The sequence below is a fragment of the Taeniopygia guttata genome, chromosome 2 (assembly GCF_048771995.1).
Source record: "Taeniopygia guttata chromosome 2, bTaeGut7.mat, whole genome shotgun sequence".
Classification (NCBI taxonomy): Eukaryota; Metazoa; Chordata; class Aves; order Passeriformes; family Estrildidae; genus Taeniopygia; species Taeniopygia guttata.
The window spans coordinates 81,195,833-81,214,596 of record NC_133026.1 but is presented as its reverse complement, the minus strand read 5'-3'; the positions used below and the strand labels follow the sequence as shown (position 1 = coordinate 81,214,596).

At 35.7% G+C, this 18,764-nt stretch overlaps 1 protein-coding gene across 10 annotated transcripts in view; it reads left to right on the top strand.

Annotated features, from left to right (window-relative positions):
• MTRR (5-methyltetrahydrofolate-homocysteine methyltransferase reductase) overlaps positions 1 to 18,764 on the top strand; it is a 27,144-nt gene extending 8,380 nt beyond the window's left edge. For all 10 annotated transcript variants that reach the window (XM_072924337.1, XM_032746910.3, XM_072924336.1 and 7 more), the window contains 12 exons: positions 1,684 to 1,801; positions 2,726 to 3,098; positions 5,978 to 6,100; positions 7,709 to 7,862; positions 8,639 to 8,727; positions 10,413 to 10,593; positions 11,938 to 11,980; positions 12,410 to 12,596; positions 14,877 to 14,995; positions 16,463 to 16,555; positions 16,643 to 16,822; positions 17,751 to 18,764. In XM_072924337.1, the coding sequence (XP_072780438.1) occupies positions 1,684 to 1,801; positions 2,726 to 3,098; positions 5,978 to 6,100; positions 7,709 to 7,862; positions 8,639 to 8,727; positions 10,413 to 10,593; positions 11,938 to 11,980; positions 12,410 to 12,596; positions 14,877 to 14,995; positions 16,463 to 16,555; positions 16,643 to 16,822; positions 17,751 to 17,895 (1,805 nt within the window). In that variant the 3' untranslated portion in view covers positions 17,896 to 18,764. The remainder of the gene's footprint in view (positions 1 to 1,683; positions 1,802 to 2,725; positions 3,099 to 5,977; positions 6,101 to 7,708; positions 7,863 to 8,638; positions 8,728 to 10,412; positions 10,594 to 11,937; positions 11,981 to 12,409; positions 12,597 to 14,876; positions 14,996 to 16,462; positions 16,556 to 16,642; positions 16,823 to 17,750) is intronic.

The window sequence follows — 18,764 nt, the reverse complement described above, 5'->3', positions numbered from 1 at the left end:
TTCTTAAAAGTAAAAACCTTAAATCTTCTCATCTCTTTAAATTTGCAGTAATACTTTAGTTTTGAATGTTGTACTCGTCAAGAGAATGAATGTACCTTCAGCTTAAAGATGGATAAGCAAAATACATATTTGGCAAAGTACATGATATACCATGAGCTGATTGTAAGGTTAGTTAGTTTAGCTTTCAAATTTCATTTATAAACTAACTCCAGAAATGTCTGTTTAAACCTACATTATTTTTACCTGATAAGTTTAAGTTGATAGATGGGAGTGAGGAAATTTCTAAGTTTCTAAAAAGAAAGGGACCCATTAGAAGGAAATTTCTACTGGATATATAATGTATAAGTCTGAACTATATGTATCCTAACCATGTAGCATTTTGAGAAGCTGTTATGCTATTGCCTAGTTACACATAACAGTTTGTGAAATGGGCAGGTTTTTCTTAGCTGACTGCATGCATATGTGTGTGTTTGTATATGTAAAGATAAGTATTATATTAACCCTGGATTTTATTATAGCAGAAATTATTATGGTGTGTCAATTACAACGTGATTCAATTTTAACAAGTTATCAGTTTTAAAATACATCTATGGTATCCATCTAAACTGGTCCATTTAAATGTTTGCTCCAAGTACTGTACTTGAGAGAAAGCAAAAGTCCTCTCAAAAGGAAAAAAAAAAAAAAAAGAATAAAAGGCTGTTAAGAGAGGAATGCTTCGTGCTTAAAATCGCTGCTATGTTTGATTTTTCTAATATTTTAAAATTTCCTTTAATACGATTCATGTTGCTGACATTATTAACAACTTAATCCTGAAAGATAATTTATTTTGGTAATTCACACGTAGTTTATCAGTTTTCAGTTCCTTGTATTTTTCTTGTTAGAGGAATTTTTATGTTTTAAAAGCCTCAAACTAAAAGCAGTATTCTTCTGGCATGTGAAAGATTGAAAGCAAAGTATTTTCATAGTATTTCTCTGTCTTACATTTGGGAAGGAGGGGCCATATCTTCAACCCTATTTTGGGGCAAAGACAATTTTGTTTGAAATTCATATACATGTATGTATATTTCAATGTAGCATCTGAATAATACACTTGCATATGTAAGTGTTTAAGTATTTATAGATATTATATTTATCATAGAATCATAGAAGGCCGTTGTTGGATAGAGCCTTTAAGATCATCAAGTTCCAACCCCCTGGTATGGGCAGGGACACCTTCCACTAGACCAGGTTGCTCAAGGTCCCATCCAGTGTGACCTTGAACATAGGATGAGGCATCTGTAACATCTTTGGGCAACCTGTGCCTTACCACCTTCACGATAAAGAATTTCTTGCTAACATCCAATCTAAACCTACTCTGTTTGAAGCCATTCCTTCTTGTCCTGTCACCACATGTCCTTGTAAAAATTCCCCATGTCTTTCTTGCGGGCTCCCTTCAGGAGGTACTGGATAACCACAATTAGGTCACTCTAAAGCCTTCTCTTTTCAAGGCTGAACAAACCCAGTTATCTCAGCCTTTCCTCCTAGGAGCAGTGCTCCATCCCTCTAATCATCTTGGTGCCCTCTTGTGGACTTGCTCCAACATACCTGATTCTTCTGTTTGCCTGCAGGAAAAGCCTGCCCTGGCTTTGTGTAGCCTGGTAGGCTGCCTGATTGACATGATTCCCCTTTCCTTGAATTTGCTAGGTCTGGGAGATTCAGAGTATATGTTCTTTTGTAACGGCGGAAGGACAGTAGACCGACGACTTCAAGAACTTGGTGCCCAGCACTTCTATGACACAGGATTAGCAGATGACTGTGTAGGGTAAGAGCTTAATGGGTTTGGATTTTATTTCTTCATGATGCAATATTTATGTAGGCATTTAGCTAAATGTTCTGAACCTTTGAAGTCCATTAAAGCTGGATACTCAACACCTCATAGAAATTAGTTCTGCCTCAGCACAGTACACCTTTTCAGTCTCATTTGCCGTTAAGTAAAACTCCATTTTGAAAGTGTGAGGAAACATCTGTAATGAAAAATAGTATTTAGCAGTTGTAGAAATTAAATAAGTCAAAGTAAGTAGAGAAGTAGAGAGGTCTGAAAATGTAGTTTCTTTTTTTATTTTTTTTTTTTTTTTTTCCCTCTTTTGGGGATGGGAAGAGGAGCACTTTAGAAATTATATAAGAAGATTTCTCTCTTTGCTGTAGAGGAACTATGTAAGAAAACAACTCCCTGTTCTGCTATTCTTTCTGGCCGGTAGGCTGCAGTCTTGGCTTAGTTATTTTGAACTGCTGCTTTTATTGGTTCTGTGCATGATGATGCAAGGCTGTTGAACACAAACATTGTCATAACCATAAAACTTACCTCTTGTGTTCTGAAATAATAAAAATGGGCTATTAGTGTAAGCTATTGATGTTGCTGTTGCACAATGAAAAGTTGCATATTCTGCTACCATTCCTTCAAATTTCTGTCATAAAGTTCAGCATATAAAAGAAATAAAAATGAGAAACTGTAAAAAGACCAAGATTGTTATACGTTTTAGACTCTGTAAATTTACATAGTGATAACAACTAAATAATTTTTTTTGACAAAGAAGTAATCTCGATAACAGCAGCAGATATATATTAGAAATGGAAAGTGAATAGTGTTTTTTGTTTTTGTGGTCTTTCATTATTTGTAAATTAACAGTCCAGGAAGTCACAATAATTCATCCATGCATTTCTTCTTTTTTTTCCCCTCCATTCCCAGTTTGGAATTAGTGGTTGATCCTTGGATTGATGGACTTTGGCTTGCCCTGAAGGAAGCATTACAATTGCAGAAAGAGAAAGAAGGCATGAACAATGCTGTCAGTGCTGTTTCCAGCTCTCTCTCTACAGCTCCACATGTTGTGCAAGAGCTAAAGCTAAGCTCTGAAGTACAGAACTTGAAGATAGAAGATGAGGGAGCAAGGTGTTCTGATAATCTGTCACAGAAACTGGATGACATCAATCTTGTGGCTCCAGCTAGAGATGCAGAACCTTCACTTGTTCATTCTGTCCCTCCTGTCTCTCAGTCTGCTCTTAATATTCCTGCCTTGCCACCAGAATACATAGAAGTGGAGTTTCAGGACACCCAGGATGAGGTAAGGACTTCCCTTTGAGTGATGGAAGCCTCTAGCTCTTGTAGAAATATGAGTGTATACTCCTACATAAGGCTCAAAACAGCAAGTGAATGCTTACATAATGGATATATGTCCCCAAATGCAGGAGGCTTTTGAATTTTAAGTAAAAAGTCAATTTATATTGAATGTAGGTGCCACCATATGGGTTATGGACACTTATATCAAGATATAATTCCACTAAATAATAACTTGGTATTGCACTGTCAGGAAGGCAACAATTCAAATCCTCTGTGGCTTAACAACAGTGAAAACATCTTGCTGTAGTAAAGTGTACAGTAAAGTTTCTGTTCAAATTTTCCGTACTTTCAGAATGCACTAAGATGCTGTAAAATTGCTCAAAATCTTACTGCATACTTAGTAATGGAGAAATTTATCATTGTGAAAACATGATCATTATTTTACTGTGGGAAATGGAAGATGAACTGTAGATCAAAAGCTGATACACTTTTCATGTTGAAGGCACATTGAACTAAGACCTGCTGTACTAAGAGAAGAATTAGCGTGAGCTGAAAATCGTCTCCAGTTGGCAAGAGTGACTCAAAATTTCTGGTAGCCGGCAGAGGGTAGATGTTTCAGCTATCTGTGCAAGGAAGCAGTGAAGTCTGGCTGCTCTTTAAATGACAGGGAGCCAGGAGCTGTGTGTAGTAACAAACCCAGCATTGCTACCCACTACCCAAGCAATGCAAAACAGGAGGTTGCAGCCTGGATCAGCTAAGAGTTCAGATCATCAGGCAAGTCTGTGGAAATCTTGGCTCAAGCCAAGAAGCTGGTCTCAAGATCCAGGCCTGGATCAACAGGATCTGTGTCCAGTCATGGGCGTGGTTGTGGTGGAGCCGCTGACCAGTGCTGCTGTAATGTAACTGTGGCCAGGGCTGAAGAACCAGTTCTGAGCTGAGGTGGGATTTCTGGTCCCAGTCCTCTGGTGTGGCTGCTCATGATCATTAAAGCCCCTTAGTATCCTCAGACTCTGATGCTCTCTTTTGAGACTGTTAATGGAAATGCTGAGAGAATCACTTAGTCTAGCTAATATAGTTATGGAAGGGTGTATGGATTTAAACACTGGATAATTTTGCTTTTCTTTTAAACCTCATATTGTTGGTTTTGCTCAATAATAATGAGCAAAATAATCCAAATTCTTCAGGTTTATGATTAAGAGCTACTCTTCTATTAAAGAGTAATAGTTGGGTTGAATGTGCTTCTACAGTCCTTAAAAGAACCTGTATTCTTAAAGTCAGCATATATTCAGACTGATCCCTGAAATAGTTCGTCAGGTTCTAATACTGATGCCTTTTCTCTGTATAGAAAAAAAAGTTTGCTTTGGAACAGCATATGGAAAAAGCTGAATCAACTAATCTGGAACTCGGTGACAGATTAAAGATTATAGTCCAGATTTCAGATGTAAAACAGGGTGGTCATCTTGAGCCCTAGAAAGAATCAAATGCATGCTTGTGGGTTTTTTTTCCTTTGGAGCTCTTTTTTACATAGTTGGGTAGATCTTGTCAACAAGTAGGCTCTATGTAGGGTCATGTTTGGTTTTGCAGCTATCACACAATTTATGTCCTTTTTTGGTATCTCACATTGCAACAGCAGGTATGGATATTTTTTGTCAAGCAGAGCTGAAGCTGATGTGTTTTTAAATTCATCAAGGTGAGGTTTGGATGTTTCCAAACAGAGATTCCCTGCCATTTAAAGAAGGCCTGATACATGATCTCTCCAGTTACTTAAATTATCTTGTTTTAGGTTGTTGAGTCTCAGGGTTGAATTAGCAAGTTTCTGCATACTAATAGCAGAGCAGAATATTGACTTGGTCTAAAGCATTTCTGGGAAGTGTAAGATAATACAATTTAGCTTAAATCTTGATTTCATTATGCCTCTAATTTGACTTGGAGGGAATACAAATGTAGACAATTACAACAGTCCAGCTGATGCACAATGACTTGATATGGCCCAAGCTATTAATCACCATGTCAAAGTCTTAAGAAAACAAAGAAACTTCCAACTGTTGGTCTCAAGCAATTCTCTTGTCTCCTTTTTTAAACAGGAAATCTTCAGATTAATGAATATTCTCCTATTTATTGGTGGGATGATTCCTTTACATTTGGCAGAGTATTGTTAAAGGCATTTAGTATCCCTCCTGCCTCTTTTTATTTTTGTCTGCATTGATCTCAAAAGAAACTTTATAGTGATGAGAAGTGAGGGCTGTATTGTGATCTTCAAGTGGCAGCCTTTGACGTACGTGATCTGGAATTATTCTTGGTGCCCATTTGTCATACTTGGGGTACATTCTTACCTGTGTAGAAATGTCTGTCTTGTAGAGTGGGTTTTGCTCATTAGTTCTAATTTGAAAATCCTTTTATAAGTTGCCTGTAATAGTAGACCCCAAATGGACCACAAAACCTTAAGCTGTAAACCTGCAATGATGTAACTTCTGTTCTTACTTGTCTATCCTATACACCAAATAATCCTTTAATTAGGCAGGAGTTTTCTGGGGTTTAACATAAATGCCATTCTCTACTTGGCTATTTTCAAGGCAGTTCTTGAAAACTGAAACATCTGGCTGCATTTCATAATAACGTAGGCCCATTAGACTGTTCAAGCCTTCTGACTTGTTGTAATTGAATATATGCCAGTTATTGCTTAGTTGTGATTTTTGTGATATTTTAAAAAGAGCAAAATATTATATTTGAATAGAATATTCATGTTTTTCCTTATTGTTTCGAGTTGTTTTCTAAGATTGTTTCAAAAACAACCTGCACCAACAACAATTCCTGTGTGTCGTAGTATGATGTCATAAAGCTGATTTGCATTTTTAGTGTAAGTTTATGTGTCATCTTTTTCAGAATCCGCATCTGTCTTCACTTACCTCAGAGGGAACAACCTTTGAAGTGCCCATTACAAAAGCAGTTCAGCTCACTAGGGAAGATGCAATAAAGACTGCATTGCTCTTAGAGCTTGATATTGCAGTAAGTTGGTGATGGCATTTTCTTTAGTGGGTTAAAATAAACATGTGTGTTATGTATAATAACTGAGGGGAAAAATTATTTATTTGACTGTTTAAAAAGAAAAAATAATTTTCTATTCAACAGGATGTCAGCTTACGCTGATACATTTTGTAAATGTAAAGTTTGATTCATTTGTTGAAAATAGGACTCTGTGGAAGTCAAAACAGGAACAAAGTGTCAAGTTAATTTCTTTGTTGTTCCATGGATATCATATTGAGTGAAATACCTTTATGAAGGGAATTTGCAGTGGAGAAAGGCAGACATAAAATATTGCAAATGAATAATCTTTCAGTTTATACAAGTTGAAGAATATTCAGAAACTGTATAGTAAATTGTGACTGTTTATTATGGTGGGTATTCTACACAAGTGAAACATCAGTTTCACTAATAGGAATTATTAGCTCTTGAGCACTGTTTCTGCCTTTGACATTCATTTGCTATGCCTTGTAAACATGCTACTCAAACTGTCAACCTTGGTTAAAAAAATGGTTTAGTTTATTCAGTGAAGATCATATTTTATATTCTTGCTTTAAGATGAAAGGCAGGCAGAGAGTGTTCAATATTACTTTACAAGAAATCTTGGAAAGAAAAGGATGTTGCTTTTGAGTGGCTTCCCAAATTGATGGAATATTACTTTTGGGATATTGTGATTTTTGGCAGTACCTTTTGTTGGACTCTCTTAGCCTAATCTGTCTCAATATACATGAGACATCTCTAAATCTCAGTTATAAATAGATTCTATTTAGTTTTGAGCAACTGATTCTTTAAGTGACATGTTTTTTTGCCTGTATTTGTAATGTGCCATGTGTGTAAATGCATTCTGCCATCAGCACCCAGTGAAAATTTAAGCATTTTCTTGCATTTTTCACCTAACATTCTTGCCAGTCTGTATATGCAGGTCACTCACTTGATACATAAGGGGAACATGCAAGTATAATTCTGCGTGTTCCTTTAATAGGCAGAAGCTTGAGTTGCACACAACAGTTTGAGCAGTTGCACGCAAGAATCTCAGGAGCTAAGTAGAATCTAGGTCTTAAGATTTAAATTTTCACTGTGCTCTTGTCTGGTTATTTTTCTTCCTTTCCTCCAAAAAATAAAAGCAATTCTGGTCATTTCTGTCACAATTCATCAAATAGTTAAACTAGGAAATTTTCTTTTAGTGATGATATGTATCTATAAAAAGTTGCATTAATTATGAGGACTTTATTTCTTTGCTCTTCTCAAACCAGAAAATGTAGAACATCAGTAATTAATGATCTGGGCTGATTATATAACACAACCTCTTAATAAGTATTTATTTTCCTTCTGTTTGGGCTGCTCAGCAGTTCTCATTAAAGAGTGTCCAAATATTTAAACCAGATAAGGAAAGACTTTTTCTAATTAGTAAGGTTAAGCCTGAAAAGAAAACATGACTACTTAATTTCTGATGTGCTCAAAACAGCAAAGTGTTAGTGCAAAATAAAAATATTTGACTTATTGTGAGTACAATAGTGGGAAGGTTGTTGTCAGGAATGGGAATGCCTTGGTTTGTAGTAAGATTTAGTAGAAATGTTTTATGTTTTAAAACAGGATACATCTTTTGAGTACCAGCCTGGAGATGCCTTCTGTGTAATATGTCCCAACAATGTCAGTGAAGTGGAAAAGCTTCTTCACAGTTTGGGGCTTTCTGAAAAAGGAGACAACTTTGTTTGTGTAAAAGTTAAGCAGGGCACTAAAAAGAAAGGTATGGCATGATGCACTGGTCATGGGCCAGTGCTCCTTTCTGTGTTGATAGGAGTTGGTGTACATGCTTTTGAATATTTTTACTGTTAGTATGGGGAAACACAGCTGTCTTTCATGGAGGCATATTGGAACTCACAGTGATGTGTTAAAAACCAGGATGCATAAGAATGCTGCTGCTGGTTTTACTGTAGATGAGTAGATGAGCCCTTGACTGGGAACTGCAGCCTGGCATTGGCATTCATCCATCGCATTCTTAGTCTGTGCTTCTTCATGTTTGTGGAGATAAGGCTTTAATCATATAACCTTACAATCCCTCACTTAAAAGTAAAATCTCCTTGCGCAACACTGCATGTCAATCTGTTTTACATCCTAAGAGGGCTGCACTGCTCAAGGACAAGCCTTAGTGCTGTTGCAAGGTGTCTTTTAATGGACTTGCAGGTCTATGGATGTGTTCTGCTGAGTCACTTCAGAAGAAGTGGCTTCAGGTTCAAAGCATGCCTGTGTATTGCTGGCTGGACCTGTGTGAAGTATTCTTTTCCTGTATTGTATTTGGTGTCTTAATGGTTCTGCTGAGTTGTCTCTTTATTTCCACTGGGTGGTGTAGGGGGTTCTTTGTTGTTCTGGTTTATAGATAAATCAGTTATCACTGTGAGATTCTGTGCACCTTTGTGGGCTGCACAAGTTGTCCATTAAGTCTGAGATGTGTGATTCCACTTTTGTATATTAATACATGCACGTTTTACTTTGTTTTTGTTCTCTTTTTGCCTACTGAACTAGGAGCATCTCGTCCACAACACATCCCTGAAAGAAGCACTCTCAAATTCATTCTAACCTGGTGTCTGGAAATAAGAGCAATTCCCAAAAAGGTGTTTATGTGTTTTTTCTTCTAAAGAGAAATCAGTATTTCTATGCTATATGGTCTCTTACAGATCTGTGCTTGCTTTGTGAGTAGTTATGGTATGTCTTGGTGAATAAGGATTGTCAGTTTGTGTGCTACTTTTTCTACTTTACTCTGAGAAAAGTCACTTCTGGTAGTTTATCTGGCAGACATTCCTGTTCTGCGGTATCTTTGATTCATGACTAGTCTGGAAGTAGAAAAGTATTAGATAACTTGGTGCCAGATAACTGGGAAGACTGACTGAACCTAGCCCCATAGTCATTTTAAAGTAAACAGTCTTTTTAGTCAGAGGGAGCCACACCTGTCAAGTTCTGTTGCTAAAATACACATATTGCTGTATGCAAATGTACTACAGTGTCCTTTACATTAGCTCAGCTGGTCAGAGCATGGTGCTGGTAACCCTGTGTGGGGCCTTTCACTTAAGAGCTGGAGTTATGATCCTTGTGGGCCCCTTCCAACTCACAATATTATGCAAAATCTGTGAAATTTTAAATCTTTACTTTAACATTTCAGTAACATAGTAGTCAGTATTCAAAGGAAGATTTTTGCTTTTTTAGTGTGTGTTCTCACAACATGTATATATTATTTTCCTTTCATTTTGTGCATGTAAAAAAATCAAAGTTTGGAACTGAAAATACATCTGTATTTCTGGTATTGTCAAAACATATTTTAAAGATAACTTTATGTGAAAGATGAAGCTAAACGATTGTGTTATCAGGTCTCTAAGGAAAATCAGTTTTTGGGAGGACTTTTTTACTCAATTTAGTGGATTCTGCAGCAGAAGAGAATATTCCTGTTTCAACCTTTTCAAAACTGCATTTAATGTTTTTGAAAATTTGTCTCAGGAATAAGGGTAGGCAGAAAGTACTGGCTGGGGAATATCACTGAAGCCAGTTTTTATGACCTGTCTGCTGTATTAAGTCTTCAGCCTAAAATGTGCTTTATGTGACTCCATACTCAAAACTATTGTCTGGAAGCACTATGGTTGAGCACACATTATTTTCCAAGTATTCCTTTGTGTAGAATGTGTCATCTGATTGCATTTGGTGTTTTCTATCACTTTTCTTTTATGCACCGTGTCTATTTCCAGTTCCTTTTTTGAAAAAAAACAACTTGTTACTATTTACATCTGGTCTTCACTTTATCTTACAATGCTCAATTTAACTTTCCTTTAAGAAAAGTTTACACTACCAGTGTGTGGGCATAAAGTATAGAATAAAACACCGCAACAACATTAACATGACTCATTTAATACCATACTTTATTTATAGTCATATCTCTTCTAAGATTTTTGTTATTCATTTTCTGGCTTCTGTACCCTAGCAAATGGTGTTTTGTCTTGAATTGTGTTATGGAGCTGCCTAACTAAAGTGTAAATAGGGGCAATAAGAACACCTTTCAAAAACCTGGAATTCTTGGGTGGAATGACTTGTGCCTGTTTTTTTGTCTCTTCCTTGCTTAGTAGGAAAAGTAGGATTTTCTGATGTGCCAACTCGTTACAGACATTAGAAGGGCAATAAAAAAAATTGATAAAGTTTATTATCCATTAACCTAATTCCTGTCCCCAGGCAACCCAAGTTTTTCCCAGTTTTGTGATCGATTTTCCCAATTGACAAGTCTCTTTACCCTTCACTCTTTCCTGTCTTCCTGCAGGCATTTTTGCGAGCTCTTGTAGAATGTACGAGTGATGCAGGAGAAAAACGAAGGCTTCAAGAGCTTTGCAGCAGACAAGGAGCCTCTGATTATACTCGCTTTATTAGAGATTCTAATGTTTGCCTCCTGGATTTACTTCATGCTTTTCCAAGCTGCAAGCCTTCACTTAGCCTGTTAATTGGTAAAAGACTGATTTAGATTTAATTAGATTTGGTTTCTGAAAATGTGTCCAAAGAAAGGGGGGTAACTGTTCAGTTAACTGCTTTAAGAACATAGTTTCTATAGTGATTAAGCTGAAACTCTTGTTGGGGAGCAAATCTCTGTTCTGTAGTTCATAGTCTTCAGCTTTCTTTCTGCAAACGTTTAGGTTCATACCAGTGCTTTGACTCTGCATTACTCCTGTACGTAAAAAGTAAGCATAAGGTGCTTATAGGATTAGAGTCTTTATGAATCAGTTCATCAATTGCTTACAATTAAAAAATACATATTTTTACAACTCCGAATTTCTCTGCCTGCATGGTCTTTTCTTGCACTTTTACCTGTTAAAATAGAATGGTCTTCCCAGTATATCTGTATTTATGCTATGTCTAACACACTCACTGGGTTCCTGATAGAAAATACTGAAAGGATGGGACTATAGCTGTAATTATGTCAAATACATCTGAAATTGCTGGCAGGTATTTTTCAAATTAAAATCCAGAGTTTCTTAATATGTTTCATAATATGAGTCAAAGAAATTGCTTTCTGTCTTATTGTAGTAATTTTGTCCACCCTTACCAAATATTGCTGAAGGGGTTTAGTGTCTTAAGTGATTTCACTGCCCTACCTTTTCTTAACTCCTCCTAGCAACTAGCACCTTTAAATGCTTTAAAACCTCTCATGTAGAAGAGCACCTTTAAAATATGTCAGGATGTGCATGTCCTGGCAAAAAGAGTAGTTCTGCTTATGTATATACATAGGTAGATATAAATGTGTGTGTGTGTCATATATATAGGGGATTGCTTGTTCAAAAAATGCCCCGTGAACCCCTGTGTCTTGTTTTTTCAGCTGAGATTTCAAAACTTCACATAGGTAATCAGTGGTTTGAAACTGAGCTGGCACATCTGCTTCTAGGACATTATATATAGGAAACTTTCAATAAAGCAATCTCTATTGTGAGAGCTTTTGAGCTCATAGGGAAAGGCAGGGAAAATTAAATTTCAAGCTTCATCTCATCTGCTAGCTACTGGCATCTCTTCTGTATACTTTACAGTCACTTTTGTTTGACCGAGAACCCCATAAATTAACTGTTATGGTCTCATTGTATAGGATTTCTAATTGATGTTCCACAAAGTCTAAAACCCATTCAAAATAGAATTCAGGTGTTAATTGCCTGTTTCTAAACCACATTCACGGAATGTTACTAGATTAAAATTGTAGTTAAATTAAAATAACTTGTAATCTGTTAATAGTGTAAACATTCATTATACAATATCTTCATTGGGGTGAATCAAATAAGTGATACTTTTTTTTCCCTGTTCTTTAGAACATCTTCCTAAATTACAAGCCAGATCCTACTCTGTTTCAAGGTAATGAAATATTCAAATTGTGTCTTCTTAGTTATTTAGGTATGGGGTTTTTCTCAAGTATGTTTGTGTATGTTAAAATCTGAGGAAGGAGAGGAGTGAAGGAGAAAACGTAGTTGTGACCCTATTGCAAAAAACATTGCCTATTTCAAAGAATATTGTTTTGAGTGTATGGCAAGGCTTTGGTAAAGCTCTCAAAAACAAGTTCACACACAGGTAAATCTGGTAGGAATTTGAATTTCCTTTTGTAGACACTGGCCTTTGAGTCCAGCCTTAAAACAATTTCTAACTAAATATAAATATTATGCAGTTAGCTGAACATTGAGAATCTTGATTTAGTTGAAATAGTTTGGGCTGCAAACAGATCTGCTGCAAGATTGTACAGCTGTCTCTCAGGTTTGAGGTTGGTTTTTAATATTTTTGTCTTTGCAGTTCAAACTTATATCAACCAGGAAGGCTGTGCTTTGTATTTAATGTTGTGGAGTTCCCTGCCAGTCCCTGTAGACCAGTCTCATGGAAAGGAGTATGTACAGGGTGGCTTGCTGAGTTAGTTGCACCTCTACTGCACCCCAGTAAAAACTCTCAGGATACAAAAGGAGAAAGCTCTTCAACTGAAAAGGTATGAATATTAGCTCTAAAGACATTAACTGTTAAATCAATGCATGTCTGAAACAACTGCAGGTTTCTTTGTTTGCTGCTGTGATGCAGTGCATGTGCTTTAGAGCATGCACCTTCATTTTGCAGTTCTACCCTACTTCTGTATAACGTGTCCTGAACTTGATTCCTAAACACTGAAGTTAAATTTTACTTTATCTATGCAAACCTAAATTGTGAAATTTCCCATTACGGAAAGGCCAAAGTTGTTTTCCACTCCTCTGTAGTTCTAAGTGTATCTGGAAGGATGTTTACATGGACTAAACTACTGCTGTGTAATTAAATGGTCGTGACCGTTTGCATCACAAGAGAGAGGTACTTGGTCATTTCCAGGAAACAGTGGCAGGTAATAGGGGAGAAACTGTAAAACTCACACTTCTTGTCTGGTCTTGCAGAGTTTGCAAAGGCCAAATTATTGAATATCACACAGGGGCTAGTCCTCTGTGCTTTTTTCTGACGTGTATCAGTGATTGTTTGGCACAGTTGATATTACTGGGAGAAGGTACTGCTTTATTTTTTTCCCCTCATTTCATTTTGTGGCAGAGATTCTGTGTAATTAATCAATCTCAAAGTCACTAGATCTAATCTAATTATTAAAAAATAGCAATTCTACTATATAATTGATATGTGTGATATACATATCTTTTCTCTAAAAGAACTACTGGCAGCCTAATCTATATTTGATTATGAAAAATGGAAACAAGAATATAATTTGGTTGAAAGAAAACTGTGCCAATAATTCAAGGTGTCAATCAGACAAAATGGGGAAAAACACCATACAAGTTTTCTTCATTTTTTAAAACTAATGTGAAGAATAATATGTGCATCCTATATCTTATTCCAGTGTTCATGTCTGCCCTTTATTTAAAATATAATTGATTTGGAATTATTTAAAGATCAAACAAGACAAAGAGGTGGCTAAAAATAAAAATAATACTATTACAAAATGAGTCTGGATAAAGTTTAGAAATGATTTTGTCTACTGCACAAACTAGAATTCAGCATAGATAAATGGGCAGGAATAGATTGCAGAAATATATGGGAGAACCATACAAAACAGATGAATGTGATCTTATGCAAAAATATATTAGATTAATTGAATACACTTTACAGTATAAATGTGTTTACCATTTGCAGTCTGTTTTAAAAGAATGACCAGTTTGGAATCATTAATAGGGTAAATAGACTCCTTACTCAAATGTGGTGTAAAGTGTATAAGTAATGTTCCCCAGCAGCAAGAATTATTCCATTTTTTTTATCATTATGAAACTAGGAAAATAATGCTCTTCAACATTGTTATGTCTGTAGTGAATTAAAGTATAAAAAAATTAGCAGTGCTAAGCCATTCAGATTTACACAACAATGTTTAAATGACTTGGTCTAGTGCCCGTCTTCTTTTTTAAACTTGAAAGTAAATTAAAATCCTTTCATATTTAATGTGCAAAACAAATTAGATATTTGCCTATGACTTTAATGTATGAAGCTCTGTTATGGTTGCTGCTGAGTCTTGAATAATCTTTCAAAATTAAAAATAGTAATCTCTTATTTTCTATAGATTATGTTGGCTGTGTCTCAGAGGATAGGAATGGAGCTCTTATGAAAATATGACTTCCTTTCTGACACAGATATGAAAATTAGAATTACTGTTTATCACTGGGATTATATTAAACATTTTCTAAGACTTTTGAGCTGTTATGTCCCTCCCCTCACCCATATACTTTTGGAAATCATGTAAAACGTTCATGAAAATTAAGAAAGCAGGCTCTTTACCAGTAGGCTTCAATTCACTATAAACAAATTCAATTCACTATAAACAAATCCTCCCAAATGTGAAAAAAGGTTGATTTGCCTTTGATAGCTATAAACTAGCTTTACTTCCATTCGAATGCCAACACCAAACTTTTTGTGCATTCTATAATACTATTCCCCAATTTTGTGGTGCAATCAATTTTCATATTCAGCACCTCATGTGTGTGTGGTTCCATCAATCCTCCAGATGGATTAATAGGTCTGTCAATATGGTGTGGTTTTGTTGGGGTTTTTTTGTTTTGTTTTTTTTTTTTCTCCAGAGACTTCTGTGAGATTTTATTCTAAATGTCTGTGTGGCATTAAAGATGAACTCTGAAGCTCAGGATTTGGAAGGGTGTGTGGGTACATATGCTGTGTAAATATCCTGAAGGTTCTAAAGATGTCATGGTGTTTTTACTGCTTAAGAATACCCATATTTTACCTAATTTTATTTTAGATCTCTATTTTTCCTCGTCCAAACAATGCTTTCCACTTACCTGCAGACCCATCTGTGCCGTTCATTATGGTTGGTCCAGGAACAGGAATTGCACCATTTATTGGTTTCTTACAACATAGGTATGTACCAAGTTGTTAGCTGGAGAGCAGCCTTTATGTTGAGGAGAAATACAGCCTGAGGGTTTTAGTATTAATGCAGTTATGTTTTTTTCTTTTTGTAATGGTGGTAGTCTGATTATAAGCAGTCTTAATATTTTTGAAGAAGCATTGTTTGTGTATTTATTTGTTTTTCAAAGTAGTAAAACTTATATTTTCATCTGACTATATTTACTGTTCATAGCAGATATATGAGAAGCTGGGTGAATTGCAGAAATAGTAGTAAGGAATTAAATCCTTTATCTGTTTGTGTTGCTGGTGGAAGTCCTGTAAGAGTATGATAGTTTTTATGAAGTATTGATAGGCTTAATTTGATGTTCAATCCACTTCCTTGAGAAATGGCATCTATATTAAAAGGCATAGTGAATGTCAAGTTTTCTCCCATATTCTCTTATTTCTCTGTGATTTACATTTTGGTGTTTTAAAATAAGGAGCTTGGCACGAGAGTCTTCAACTCAGCAGTAGTCTTGGTGTTTGGGAGTTTGTGTGTGAGGGAAGGTGGATCTCTTATTTTCCCTCTCCAACTACAGCAGCATAATTTTACAAGGCAGAGATGTTTGTTCAAAAAGTGACAGCGCATCACCAAGAATATGTAAAACCTTGATCATTCTGAGGAAAGGAAGAACAGGAGTGAAGTATTTGGGTGGGAATGGTTCTAAGTTTTAAAGGTAACCAACACATATTCTAGCGTGACATATTCATTAGTTCCAGCAAGGTAATGGAGTTTCTTGGGTCCTATAGGAATTTTCAAAATATTTTATTTGAGAGAAAATTGAAATTTTGACATGATGTTTCTAACTCCATGCTTTGCTTTAGCCAAATCATTGTGTACTCCTTAATTTTGATTCTCAAATATACATTTACCTCTCAAAAGTATTTTGCATTTTTTTTAAGTATAATTGAAATATTTCTTTCTTAGTGTAACTAGAAAATGGCAGCTAAAACCCCTTTAAAATAATATTTCCAGCATTATTTCAAGAAAATGAAATAATTTTTCTGATTATGTGGTAGTTAATAAATTGTTATTCATAATATCTAGCAGGTATCTACAGCTAAATGGAAAGCCTTCTAAAACTGCTGAGTTTTCCCAGGTGGTTTTACATAGCTTCCAATGAAGGATAAAAGGTAGTGATTACCTTATTCAGCAGTCTGGATTATTTTTTGAGATGTTTGGATGTGTCAGTCTTGACTATTCCAATATGAAACTGTGGCAAAAAAAAAAAAAAAAAAGTGAAGTTGATTGATCTTTAGCTGTTCTGAAAGTGAGTAGTCAAGAAAATGAAATGAGGGTTTGACTTTGATTTACCTAAATTGTTTCACATTTCTGCCAATCCAGAGGTTTTAAAAAATATTACTTTAAATGAAAATTAGGTTATGTATGTTTCTGATTCTGCAGTTGATAAAAAAGGATTGGATTTTTTTTTTCTTTAGGCAGAAGCTCAGAGAACAACATTCAGACTGGGAATTTGGAGAAACATGGCTGTTTTTTGGTTGTCGGCATCAGGATCGAGACTATTTGTTCAAGCAAGTTCACTATTTAACATCCGTTTTGTGTTCATGAGGGAATGCTCATCTCTGAGCCATTGCTAACAGGTTTTTATTACCTTTCAGAGATGAGCTCCAATGTTTTCTTGAAAATGGAACCTTAACTCATCTTAAGGTTTGTTTCTCAAGAGACTCTTCAACTGCAGAAGTGGCCCCACCTAAATACGTGCAAGATGTCCTTAGGCTTTGTGCTAAGGAAGTTGCCAGAGTCCTGCTGAAAGAGAAAGGTTACTTCTATATATGTGGGTGAGTAGAGTGGAAATTGACTGTTCAGAAGTTTGAGGCTTTGGAAAGTTTGAAGGAAAAGACCAGTATGATGCTGAAAGAGCCTTCCTGGAGAGCTAGACAGTTATCTCTGTGTCCACTGTTTTCCAGGATAAGCTTGAAATACAGCTAGTAACCACACAATTCCACAGATTGCTTTGGTCACTTATTATTTTATTTTTCTTTTTTTGTTTAGTCTTCAATTAGATTATAGGAGATTTCAAGCCAGTAGATTTCTCCTTAGAAAATGAGATATATGCATAGATGTGATGAGAAACTGCTCATCTGTGAGACAATAGCAGTCTTCTGTGTTCCAGGTTTAGGTGCTCAAGAATGCTAAAGCTCTGTCATAGTAATATTACGATGGGAGGTTTTGTTTGTGGATGCTAATTTACCTGGAGGTTCAAGATTTTTAGAAAGTTTGTTGATAAATGGACAAACTGTTTGACTATAGGGCCCAATGTTAATGCACTCTCCTGCAGGTATAAATGCCAGCTATTCATATTGGAAGTAGCATTATTAATAAGTGAGGGGTTTGGTACCAATTTTTGGGTATGTTTTTCTTTAATATTGGAACTGTGTAGTGACATAGGAATCAAAACTCATTCAGCAGGTTCAATTCTTCCTTAAAGAAACCAATTATTCCCTGCCAGCTCAACTAGGGTTGCAAGGTTTTTTACTTATGAATTATAGCATGCTGAAATCTATGTAGTGTTTGACTGAGGGAAACCCTAGTTAATGTCAATGCTCAGCTACAGGAAAACTCAGAATCATGCTGTACAATATAAAAGTTGTATTTTTGTTTGGGATTTTCTTAATGATTCTTTCCTATATTGTCCTGCCTCTGAAGCTATTGATAAATGGGAAAATACACAATCATGCTTTTCCTCCTCTATTTTTTATTTTTCAGAGATAAGAAGCACATGGCTGATGATGTAAGTGAAGCCATAGTAGACATTTTAAGCATGGAAATGGAAGCTGACAAATTGGAAGCAATGAAAATCCTGGCCATGCTTCGAGAAGCAAAACGATATTTGCAGGATGTTTGGAGCTAAATATTTAGCTTTTCCTATATCTTTGTAATACAAAATACTTCCTTTTACACATCTGTTTTTGACTAAAAGTTACTGCCAAAAAATCTGTCAGTAGTCACACAAAGGTTAACTTTCTCTATTGACCTTTCCAACAGGAACATGAAACCTTTTAAATGACAACAAACCAGGCTGGCCTTTGAAGTGTATGGCTTTTTAGAGAAGTTTCATAATGGACTGTCTCAGTGCTTGATTTTCTCATCTTAAGATTGGGTTGCTGTATAAACTAAAAACTTCTGCACTTGTACAAGCATAATTGTATGTTGACATTTCATCATGTATCTTTTCCTGTAATATATACATAAAGAAGCTACAGAGTAAATATGTTACACACTGATCTGTGCATCATGAAATACATTACTGACTTGCTAAGATTTACTTGAACACTTCCTAGATACTTCCTGAGACTGCTTGCATTTTTTCTTCTTGCACAATGACAGTAACTGCCAAAAGGAATGAATGTCCACGATGTTGCACAGAAAGGTTACTGAAAATTTTCAGCTCCAAAGTTCTCTTTAAATAACTAGTTTTTCCATCCAGCATTACATTATGTCTCAAAATTTGCAACATGCCATTCTAATGCTTATTAGATCTTCCTGCATAATTCTTTTGAAATTGTTTTCATTCCCATCTCTGAAATGTTTGTGGTTTAATTTATGAGAAAATCCACCAATTGCATTGAATTTGGTTGATGGAAGAATATTGCTTGGTAAATACTTTCACAGATTACTAAATTAATCTTCTTAAGTTGAAGACATAGAAAATACAGTGTTTTGGAAGTAGTTGCCCTTACATAGGGCCACCCACTGCAAAATAAAGTGGCTGAAAGCAAA